The following is a 12,328-nucleotide window of genomic DNA, read 5'->3' on the forward strand; positions in this document are numbered from 1 at the left end:
AGGGGAGTAACAATCGAAATGTAAATAAGAAATACTCAAGTTAATAAAGATGGAAAAAAAATAATTTACGGGAAAAAAATCAGAACTCCGTCAATAAAGTATTCTAAGAACATAAAAAAAAAATACACTTTGGGGATTTAGCAATGAAGACAAGCTTGACTCTGACTCAGACAAACCAGCTATAATAGGGATTGGTGGGAGGATATGGGGAAATCAGAACGGAATTGAATGCTAGAGAATTGAGTTACTACAGTGGGAAGGCAGGAGGCAAAAGAACATGCGTAGTCTGGTCTTATTTTTGTTAAAAAAAGTGCATAGAAGAATTTGTGAGGGTATATAGTAAATGAATAGACTATAGGCGTACCCCTCTATGCCCATCTGAAAAGGTTGTTACTGTCAGTGGTGCTTACATGATGCGTGGGTGACCGTGTGACGCATGGGTACTGGTGTGGGTGCACGAATGACGGTGGGGGTGTGTGGGTGAGGGTTAGGGTGCATGGGTGAGGGTGAGGGTGTGTGGGTGACAGTGCAGGTGCATAGGTGAAGGTGTGGGTCCATGAGTGCCACAGCATGCACGTGGAGATCAAAGGAGAATTTTCAGTAGTTTGGTATTTCAGGAATTGGTTCTCTCCTTCCACCATATGCTTCTGATGTATGAACTCCGGTCATCAGGGGCTTGACAGCCTTTTCCTGATGAGTCACCTCATTGGCACATCTTCTGATATATGTGTGTGTGTGTGTGTGTGTGTGTCTGTATGTATATGTATGTGTATGTATTTATATATATATGTGTATGATTTCTTTTTTTTTTTTTTTTTTTGGTTCTTTTTTTTCGGAGCTGGGGACCGAACCCAGGGCCTTGCACTTCCTAGGTAAGCGCTCTACCACTGAGCTAAATCCCCAACCCCCCCCCTTTTTTTTTTTTGAGTACAATTCTTTTTTTTTTTTTTTTTTTGTTTCTTTTTTTTCCGGAGCTGGGGACTGAACCCAGGGCCTTGCGCTTCCTAGGTAAGCGCTCTATCACTGAGCTAAATCCCCAGCCCCATGATTTCTTTTTATTTACATGCATGTGTGCCTGTATGAGTATGTGACACATGTGTGGGTCTCCATGAAGGCTAGGAGAGGGTATTGGAGCCCTTTGAGATGGAATTATGGACCACTGTGATCTGCCTGATCCTCTGTACTCGTTCTTTTTTGGTGGGGCTGGGGTTCGCTGTATAGCCCTGGCTGTTCTGGAACTTGCTCTGTAGACCAGGCTAGCCTGGAGATCTGCTTGCCTCTTCTGGGACTAAAGGACTAAGCCCTGCTAGGTGTGTGTGTGTGTGTGTGTGTGTGTGTGTGTGTGTGTGTGTGTGTGTGTGTGTGTCTGTGTTCCTGTGTGGCTACATGTTTATGTGTCATTGCAGACAACCTCTGGTGTCAGTCCTTAACCTTCCCTCTTGTTTGAGGCAGGGTCTCCCCTGCAGCTGCCTCTAACTCAGGGCATTACGATTGCCCAGCAAAGACTTTTATCAACTGAGCCATCTCTCTGGTCCCATTTTTGGATTGTTTTTGAGACACGGTCTTACACTGCGGCTCAGGCTGTCCTGGAATTTACTCTGTAAACCAGGCTGCCCCCTAACTCATGGTGATCCTCCTGCCTTAGCACTGGGATTAGAGGCACGAGCTACACCTAGTCCATCATTAAACGTTATTAAACCATGAGGTATTGAGCACTGAACAGCAAATTCCCTGACACTTTCCTGATAGTCCCTAACCTGGAGTGTCTATCGGCCTTCATTCTCCTTTCCTTAGGGAGACCATGGGAGCCTGACACAGACTAGAGAGGAAGTGTACTAGGGACAGGTCAGACCCAGACCCTGACAGAGGGCTCAGCAGGCTTCAGCTATCAATAGTAGATGCCGAGTATACAGATAAATGGTGACTCTGTAAGCATTCTGACGCTTAAAATATTTGTACAGGATAATCGTTGTCTCCTAGCAGAGAAATATATCAAACCATTTGAGATCTGATGAACTAACATGGAAATAAAAGAGATTTAGCACCAAAAGAGAGTCTCCTACTTCAAGGTCTTGAAGAATAAAATTATTTAGCTGTGTATATGCAGGGTGTGATGATGCGACCCTTTAATCCTGGAAGCAGAGATAGCCGCACCTCTGTGAGTTCTAGACCAGGGACTGTATTTACCTGGTATTCAGTGTGTGTCTGTGTGCACCTGTGTGTCACAGGGCACATGTGAAGGCCAGAGGGCGACAACTTTCAAGAACTGGTTCTCTCTTTTCACCATGTGAGTCACTGATTAAACGTAGTTGTCAGGTGTGACAGAAGTGCCTTCACCCACTGAGCCACACGGTGAAACTTTTTATATAACTTTTTTTTTAAAAAGATTTACTTATTTATTCTATATGAGTACACTGTCGCTGTCCTCAGACACACTAGAAGAGGGCATCGGATCTCACTACAGATGGTTGTGAGCCACCATGTGGTTACTGGGATTTGAACTCAGGGCCTCTGGAAGAGCAGTCAGTGCTCTTAACCACTGAGCCATCTCTCCAGCCCCACTTTTATATAACTTAATGTATAAATCTATACATTATTTACAAACCAAAAAATAGTACTTCTGGAATAATTTTTAAAAAAAAACCTTATTTATTATTATGAATTATTATTGTTGTTGTTTGTGTGTGTGAATGTGTATGTGTGTACGTGTGTGTGTGTGTGTGTGTGTGTGTGTGTGTGTGTGTGAATGTGTATGTGTGCACACGTGTGAAAGCCCGAGGACAGCTTTGGAGATCTTCTGGGTTCTGGAAATCAAACTCAGGTCTTGAGGCTGAGACCATTTGGTGGCAAGGACTTTACCCACTGGGCCATCTCACTGGGCCAAGAGTTCTTATATGGTAGAGCGAAGAGATTTCCTTTCACAAATTTGTGGTTGTTACATGGACGTATACACGTCTGTATATCTACATACATGTAGACATTCAGTGGCCTCCTCTACTGTACCCCATTATATTATATACGGCATTTTAAACAGACTTACTATTTACTTATCTATTCATTTATGAGCATTCTGCCTGCATGTATGTATGTGCAGCCTGTGTGCCTGGTACCCACTAGAGTACAGAAGATGGTGTCAGATCACCTATAACTGTAGTCACAGATAGCTGCGAACCACCGTGTGCGTGCTGGGAACCAAGTCCGGGACCTCTGCAAGAAAAACCAGTGCTCTAACCACTGAGCATCTCCTTGCCCCTCTAACCTTTTTTTTTTTTTTTTTTTAAATCTCTCACTAAACTGGAGCTCACTGATTCAGCAAGACCAGCTAGAATTCCAGGAGCCTCCTGCCTCTGCTTCCTAGAGCTATAATTACAAGTGCAAGCCACCACACTAGGGTGATTCATGTCGTCGTCACCATCATCATCACCATCATGTCATCATCACCACCACCACCACCACCATCATCATCATGCTATGTTTTCATCATCGTATCATCATCATCATGCTATGTTTTCTTCATCATCATCATCATCATCATATCACCATCATCATCATCACCACCACCACCACCACCACCACCATCATGCTATGTTTTCATCATCATCATCACCACCACCATCATCATCACCACCACCACCACCATCATCATGCTATGTTTTCATCATCATATCATCATCATCATCATGCTATGTTTTCTTCATCATCATCATCATCATCATCATCACCACCACCACCACCATCACCACCACCACCACCATCATCATCATGCTATGTTTTCATCATCATCATATCATCATCATCATCATCACCACCACCACCACCACCACCATCATCATCATCATGCTATGTTTTCATCATCATCATATCATCATCACCATGCTATGTTTTCTTCATCATCATCATCATCATCATCATCACCACCACCACCACCACCACCATCATCATCATGCTATGTTTTCATCATCATCATCACCACCACCACCATCATCATCATCATGCTATGTTTTCATCATCATCATCACCACCACCACCATCATCATCATCACCATCATCATCATCATCATCATCATCATCATGCTATGTTTTTCTGTAGTTGCTGGGGAACCCGACTCAAGTTCGCACTTTTGTGTGGCAAACACTTTACTGAGTGAACCCCCTTCCCATGCCTCACTTAGATTATTAAAGCAGATAAGAGCAGGGCTGGGGATCTAACTAAGGGTAGAGACCTTGCTTACCATGCACGATGAAGTGTTCAGTCCCCCAGTACCACAAGAAGGGGGTAAAAACAAAGGGAGGGTGAGGGAGAGGGAAGGGAGGGAGAGGGAGAGGGAGAGAAAGCAGATAAATGCTCACATAGAAGCAAAACGGCGAGAACTTGCATACACACCGTGCGGAAGTGGCTGCTCAGATGGTCTAGCCTGCTGAAGCGTTTCCCACAGGCCTGGCACGGGTAGGGCCTCTCTCCTGTGTGGCAGCGCAGGTGGCGCTTGAGGTCCGCCTTCCGCTTTACCACATGTGTGCAGTATGGGCACTTGAACCGTAGCCTGGGCAGATTGTCTGTCAGGAGACAGTGGGGTTAAATCACCGCAGAGAGCACGGCAACGACTCTGTCAGCGTAAGGGATCCAGGAGTTGCTGGGTCCAGACTTGGGAAGGGAAAGTCAGATGACCTGAATTAAGTGCCCTGGACTGCCGAGCAACCCTGGCACAGAAGTAAAACGTGTTTGCACAGACCTCCACTCTTCCCCTCTAATCCAATCCTTCACATTAGAGTTTTACACTTGGAAAGGTAGTGCCACACACACACACACACACACACCGTGCGCACACGCGCGCACACATACAAGCCGAAAATGAAGCAAATTAATTTTTAAAGAGGAATTTTTGTTTGTTTTTGTTTGCTTGAGACAGAGTCTCACTAGGCAGTCCTGGGTGGTCTCAAACTCACAGAGATGAGCCTGCCTCTGATCCCCAATCCTGAGATTAAAAGTGTGTACCTTGCTTCACAGAGATTTTTTTTCTTTTTTTTTTTTAATTCTTTTTTTTTTAAAAAGATTTATTTATTATATATAAGTACACTGTAGCTGTCTTCAGATACACCAGAAGAGGGCATCAGATCTCTTTACAGATGGTTGTGAGCCACCATGTGGTTGCTGGGAATTGAACTCATGACCTCTGGAAGAGCAGTCGGGCGCTCTTAACCGCTGAGCCATCTCTCCAGCCCGATTTTTTTTTCAATTAATTATTTATTTTTACACTCCAGATTTTACTCCCCTCCTGGTCCACCCACTTCAGAGATTTTTAAAGATATATATATATTAAAGATTTATTTATTTTATGTACATGAGTACACTATAGCTGTCTTCAGACACACCAGAAGAGGGCATCAGATCCCATTACAGATGGTTGTGAGCCACCATGTGGTTGCTGGGAATTGAACTCAGGACCTCAGGAAGAGCAGTCAGTGCTCTTAACCGCTGAACCATCTCTCCAGGTCCTATGAAATAAATTTAAGTAAAAAGTATGACTTAAAAAAAATCATGGGGGGGCTTGGGGATTTAGCTCAGTGGTAGAGCGCTTGCCTAGGAAGCGCAAGGCCCTGGGGTCGGTCCCCAGCTCCGAAAAAAAGAACCAAAAAAAAAAAAAAAAAAAAAAATCATGGGTTGGGGATTTAGCTCAGTGGTAGAGCGATTGCCTAGCAAGCGCAAGGCCCTGGGTTGGGTCCCCAGCTCCGAAAAAAAAAGAAAAGAAAGAAAAAAAAATCGTAAGAGGCTAGAGATAAGTCTCAGGAAGAGCAACGGCTGCTTTTCTAGTGGACCCGAGAACGGTTCACAGCGCCCACATCTGGTAGCTTACAACTATCTGTAATTCCAAGTCCAGAACATCCAATACACTTGGCTGGCCTGTGGGTGTCACCCATACAGACATGCTCAAACACACACACACACACACACACACACACACACACACACACACACACACACACGCACACACACACATGTAAATAATGTAAAAATCTCTTTAAAACTGCTGTGGCACCTAAAATGAAGGGCCTTTAAACTTGAGAGACTTAGCTTCTCTGGGGTACCTGGAAAGCTCCTGGAGGCGACCTCAGGCCCTTGGCTGTACGGGTAGCCAGCAGAAACAGGATCCACTTCAGCATCCACCTGGACCTGCTCTTCAGACTGGGAAACATGGTGGCCGGAATCGGATGTCCGAGCATCTCCTTTGCCCGACTTGAAATGAACAACTTCAGATGGCTGTGGCAATCTCAAGTGCTTGGTCTTCTTAATGGGGTCCTTCCTTTGCTCATGCTTGGCCAATGGTGGCTGAGGACTCCTCTGGGAGGCTGGGTGGTAACTGTACTTGTTCCATGGCTTTCCACTCACTATGGCTGGTCCTTGGTCTGGGCTCAGGTGAGAGCGGGGAGACCCGCCATCTTCCTGCCAGCTGCTGCTATAGACAGAGGGACGCTCTACTCCATTAGAGCCGGTGTCCTTATCCGAGAGGCTGAAGTAGCGATCTTTCTCCTTCTCACTAATATCCAAGGAGGACTTAATGAAAGTCTTGCACACGCTGATGACGTCAGTCATCTGAAGGAAGCTCGCGGCAGACATCACTTCTATCACATTCTGTCCAGTAAGAGAGAGTTTGCCGGAATAGACGAAGTCCAGGATGACCGTGAAGGTGTCGGGGGAGAAGGTCTGAAACGTGGCTGTGGTTGGCTGACTTGTCTCCTTGGAGTTCTGAGAAAGCAGCATTTTAAAGTAGCCACTGCTTGCGAACAATACATTCCGATGCGCCTTGAAGACCTTGCCTTCGACTAGAATACTGCAGTCACAAAACACGTCTTGCCTGCGCTGCTCATTCAGTTGCTCCAGGAGGTGGGACTGGTGCGAGGAGATCTCCATTTTGCCGGGGAAGGACTCACGTGGGTAGCGGAGAGGACCTAAAGGGGGTAAGGACATACGTGGGTACCGGAGAGGACCTAAGAAACAAGCCTGCAACTTGCCGGTGAAAGTACTAATTAGAATGATCGGTTTCCCAGCTAACCCTCTTTTCTTCTTATAAAATAGTTCCCAAGACACAGAAGACAGCGGGTCCCACAGGAGCGGCTACCGCTGGCCTACAGTCCCTGCTACTCAGAAGGCTAAGGCATGAGGATTACAAGCTCAAGGCCTGCTTGAGCTACAGAGGGTTCGAGGTCAGCCTGGAAAATTTGCAAGATTCTGTCTCAAAATAAGAAGTGAGGAGAAGGATATAGATAGTCACATGGCAAAATACCAGCTGAGCTTATGGGGGGGGGGGGGAAGGCCCCATGTTGCAAAAACCAAACAAAACAGAAACAACAGACAAAATAAAACAACCCCATCCCACATGTGCGCACTCCCACACACACTCACCAACCCGGCAGGAGAGGGTTCCAGTCTACCCTATTCCTACCTCTATTTCTGATGTAAAATTCTAGTCGTCACTACATGACTGGAACTATTTGTCAAGGTCTGACGCTCAAACTTAGAAAGATGTGCCTGGTGCACAAAGACGACAGAAGCAAGCGGTGCACCATATGGAAATGACAGCGCAGCTGACCCTGAAACCCCATAGCAATGGACCTGACAGTGTCTTTATTTTGGATGGCACTCAGTCTCCCGAGTGCAGGGCCTCTAGGCTTGCACTTCCCCGCTGCCTAAGAGAGCAGCCCATTCTTTTCTCTTCAGATGTTTTTACTTATTTTATATATGATGAGTGCACTGTCACTGTCCTCAGACACACCAGAAGACGGCATCAGATCCCATTACAGATGGTTGTGAGCCACCATGTGGTTGCGGGGAATTGAACTCAGGACCATCTCCCCAGCCTCAAGAGCAGCTCATTTTTACTGTGGCTGGTAGCATCCTCCCCGCTGGCCTCCTGAGCTCGACCCTTCATCTCTCTTACCCTTCCCCCTCACTCAGGCTAGAACATGGCCTATCAAACAAACAAACAAACAAAAAAAAAAAACAGGGCTGGAGAGATGGCTCAGCAGTTAAGGGCACTGACTGCTCTTCCAGAGGTCCTGAGTTCAATTCCCAGCAACCACATGGTGGCTCACAACCATCTGTAATGGGACCTGATGCCCTCTTCTGGTGTGTCTGAAGACAGCTACAGTGTATTCACATACATTAAACAAAGAAATCTTAAAAAAACAAAACAAAAAACATAAAATGAGACAGCTTAGGGTCAAGTGGTATAACCACAAATGATTTAATAGCAGTCGAGTGAAATTATTTCTTGCCATGTCTAGTAATGAAAAGAAGGGTGGTGTTGGGAAAATACTGAAGTCCTAAGGAATGGAGGAGGGCAAGACATTCAGTGTACTCTTCAATTTTTACAATTTTTTTGTTCTGTTTATTGCTTGTTTTTCCAAGACGGGGTTTCTCTGTGTAGAGAAACTATCCTGACCTGGAACTCACTCTGTAGACCAGGCTAGCCTCCAACTCAGAGATCCACCTGCATTTGCCTCCAGAGCGCTGAGATGAAAGGCACTGTACCAGCACTGCCTGGCTCACAGAAAATTAAACTATTTTTTTTTGTTTGTTTGTTTGTTTTTTTCAGAGCTGGGGACCGAACCCAGGGCCTTGCGCTTGATAGGCAAGCGCTCTACCACTGAGCTAAATCCCCAACCCCAAATTAAACTATTTTTAAGTTAATTTTTCCATCAAGAAAAATTTTAAGTTTCAGTAAAAATTGCTTTCCGGGCAGTTGGTGGAAGTTGAAAGCGGGTATCTGTGTTGGTCAGAGTTGCTATGAGCAAGTTCTTTAAACAGGCTCTACCTGGGGGCTACTGGGGAGCAGGAAGACGCTTCACGTTAAAAGTAAAGTGGAAGGGTTGGGGATTTAGCTCAGTGGTAGAGCACTTGCCTAGCAAGCGCAAGGCCCTGGGTTCGGTCCCCAGCTCCGAAAAAAAGAAAAGGAAAAAAAAGTAAAGGAAAGGACAATATCTTCCCAGGCACTGCCTCTGACATGTGGTAGGGGCGACAGAAGCTGAGAGGGATGAGCCCAGCTCCATTCACACAGGAGTGACTACACTTGTCACCTAGTGCAAACACTCCAGTCCACAGCTCAGATCCTTGGGGAGCAGGCAGGACTGCAAGACAGGATTAAGTGTGAGTTTAGGGGTGCACACACTTTGGTATGCCCCCGCCATGAACTGGGCAACAGGGTTTCCAGAGAGAACTAATAATGAGTTTGCAGGTTGATCACTCTCTTCTGTCCCTGAAATAAATTATCTGTCTGGAACATAGAGAACAGCTTCTGATCTCTGCATAGGATATCATCTTGGTTGACAGACAAGAGGGCAGGAACTAAACCCTCCATATCAGAATCTAGGGGCTCATTTTCCAGCTGTTTGTGGTGGAAAAGATTTCCTTGCCAATGAAAAAGTGAACTGTGGAGACGTGTGTCGGATGGTGGCTCGGAGGCTCTCTCCTCACCTGCATCTGCATATTGAAGGCAAGACTGCTCACTGCAATAACCATGACAACAGCGATGGAGCGCCTAAGAGGGGAAAGGACAGGCTCCAGGCCTCAGACTCTTAGCCCAACTGACCAGAGAACTATTGCCCTAAGGGAGTTTTTTCCTACAGCTTGAGGTAGGGACATCAGGAGAAACCAATCATGAAGTAGGCATGGCTTTCAAAGTTACAACAGAAGTTACTTCACGCCTTGACCAAATTCCTTCTGTAAGAACCATTGATGAAGGAGAAGGACCTGGGCACTTGGAATGAGAGGTCTGGAACAGATTCAGATCATCGGAGAACCTTGTACCTCTGAAGTGCCCTGAGCTCCCCACATACCGGGAAAAGAGCCTCTCTTCACTGAGACTGTTATCTTCCTCCTCCTTCCATTCCTCTCCCCTTTTCCGCCCCACCCCTTACCCCAGTCAGAACTCAGGTGGGCCTCACACCCAGGATCCTATTGCCTCAGCCTCCCAAGTGCGAGACTCAGGTGTGTGTGTGTGTGTGTGTGTGTGTGTGTGTGTGTGTGCATGTGTGTGATGAGCTTTACCTCTACACTCTATCTGAAACATAGGGGTGCCGTGAGTAAGCAATGCCCCGCAGAAACATTTGGATGTTTCCTCTCCAGGGACTATTTGGAGGGAATTGAAAGAATTAGGAGATGTGACCCTGTTGGAGGAAGGTTGTCACTGTGGGTGGGTTCTAAGGTTTTAAAAGCCCACACCAGGCCCAGTCTGTCTGTCCATCTGTCTGTCTCTCTGGGTCTGCACATCAGGAGGAAGCTCTCAACTACTGCTCCACCAACACGAGTGGAGCCATGCTCCCCGCCACCTTGGTAACGGACTAAACCTCTGAAACTGGAAGTCTCCGATTCAATTTCTCTCACAGCAATGGAAGAGTAACTAAGACAGAAGTCGGTACCGGGCAGCTGGATACTGCGGTGACAGCCCTGACCTGGTAACTTGTGACTTTGGGATTTTGGATTAGGAACGTGGTTGGAGGCTTTAAGCAGGCCTTAGTCAGCCATACTAGTAAGGCCATGAAGGCCAATGGGGCTGAGGGCAATGGAAATGATCGGCTGGCTCCAGAAGGTTCAGACGGGGAGTGTGTTAGTGAGTGGCCTAGCCTTATGTTGGCAGAGAATGTGACTCCTTTTTCCCCTTGTCCTAAAAATCTGCCTGAGGCCAAATCGAAGAGTTTCAGATTAGGGCATTGGCTGAGATTTCAAAGACTGCCTAGTATTGACTTTGTCTGAAGATACCCCTAAGAACTGTGGTCATCAGTAATCACTCTTCTGCAGTTCTATACTGAAAAGGAGCAAGTTGGACAGGACAAATACGAAAACACAGCTTAAGGAGAGAAGGAACGGGCTGGAGAGGTGGCTCAGTGGTTAAGTCCTGAGTTCAAATCCCAGCAACCACATGGTGGCTCACAACCATCTGTAATGGGATCTGATACCCTCTTCTGGTGTGAATGTATATATATATTATACACACACACACACACACACACACACACACACACACACACACACACATATAGAAAGAGAGAGAGAGAGATTGAAATTAAATCTTTAAAAAAAAAAAAAAAGGAGAGAAGGAACACCAGGATGTAGAATGGAGGTCAGCCCAGCACACAAAGATGGGTCCGGAGAGATGGCTCAGCCGGTAAAGGATAGGCTCACAACCAAAAATATAAGAAAAGCCGGAGGCTGAATGGAATAAAGGGATTGTCAACTTCAGGGCAAGACCTCATCCAGCTAAGTTCCAATTTGTGAGACGGAAGTAAAGCATATGCAGTGAAGGAAACCTTCAAGCAGGAGAAAGCTGGTCAAAATGTATTGGATGGGGCGTGTTCCAGGCCCGGCAAGCAGGCGGCCTTGGCAGCGTCAGCCACATGGTTCTGGCTTTAGAGTCAAGGATACAAGAAAGGGGTTGTGGAATCTCCCTCCTTGGCTAAGGAAAGTCACCAAGGTCAGGCACGTGTCAGGGTGACCTCCATGGAGGCTCAGAGAGGCCATTGTGTGAAGCTATGAAAGTGAAGCCTGCATTGCCTTGGAGATCCTAACATGATGAGAGGCCAGAGCTGTGGGCTACCTGCCGAGGCAAGCTGCAGACTGGATGTGGAACCAGCCCGGGAGAGAGAAGTGTGCTGCAGTCAACAGAGCTGAAAGGAGTTGGAGATCTGAAGAGAGACATTAGACGTGCAGATGCAGAATGGTGAGTTTGCCCTGCTGGGTTTCAGGCTCGCTTTGGTCCAGCATTTCCTCAGTAAGCTCCCTTTCCTCCCTTCTGAAATGGTAATGTGGGGCTGTGTGTTGGAAGTAGATGCTTTGCCTTGAGTCTCGGAAGACTGGAGTTTCAATCAGGGTTGAGGCAGAAAGACCATGAGGACTCTTGAAGTGGGACTGAATGCATTTTGCATTATGATATGGCTACCAGCCCGTGGGGGCCGTGCACTGGAATGTGGAGACTTGAATCCGAATAGCCTCATAGGCTAAGACAAGGGGCAGGCTGCCATTCCTAACTTGCCTTTCTAGACAGCTGTGTGGCTCCTGACCTGAGATGCTCACCCGTAGCGGGTGCCTAGTAAGCAAGCTTCCTCAGACCTCCCTCACCACGCCAGCACCACTGGACCATACTCACAGCCACAGAATGTTTTCCAAGGTGCTAACTTTCTAAACCCACACAGAAGGAAAGGGTTTGTCAGATTTCACTAAACAACCTTGGCATAGACCTAGGAATGAATAATGACCTCAAAGGAATACACTGTTGAAGTGGGCTGAATTCGTTGACCCGGATGCAGTTACCAGATTCTGGATTTAAAGTGTTTGCAC

General features: G+C 46.6%; 1 protein-coding gene across 4 annotated transcripts in view; it reads right to left on the bottom strand.

Moving 5' to 3' along the window:
- Positions 1–12,328, bottom strand: part of Zbtb8a (zinc finger and BTB domain containing 8A) — a 28,312-nt gene that overhangs the window by 3,899 nt on the left and 12,085 nt on the right. For 2 of the 4 annotated variants that reach the window (XM_087548714.1, NM_001399150.1), the window contains 2 exons: positions 6,085–6,945; positions 4,385–4,554 (listed from right to left, as the gene is read on the bottom strand). In XM_087548714.1, coding sequence (XP_087404840.1) covers positions 4,385–4,554; positions 6,085–6,907 — 993 coding nt within the window. In that variant the 5' untranslated portion in view covers positions 6,908–6,945. The remainder of the gene's footprint in view (positions 1–4,384; positions 4,555–6,084; positions 6,946–12,328) is intronic. The other 2 variants (NM_001107913.1, XM_087548715.1) reach the window with 2 other exon arrangements.

The sequence above is a fragment of the Rattus norvegicus genome, chromosome 5, assembly GCF_021556685.1.
Source record: "Rattus norvegicus strain SHRSP/BbbUtx chromosome 5, alternate assembly SHRSP_T2T, whole genome shotgun sequence".
Lineage (NCBI taxonomy): Eukaryota > Metazoa > Chordata > Mammalia > Rodentia > Muridae > Rattus > Rattus norvegicus.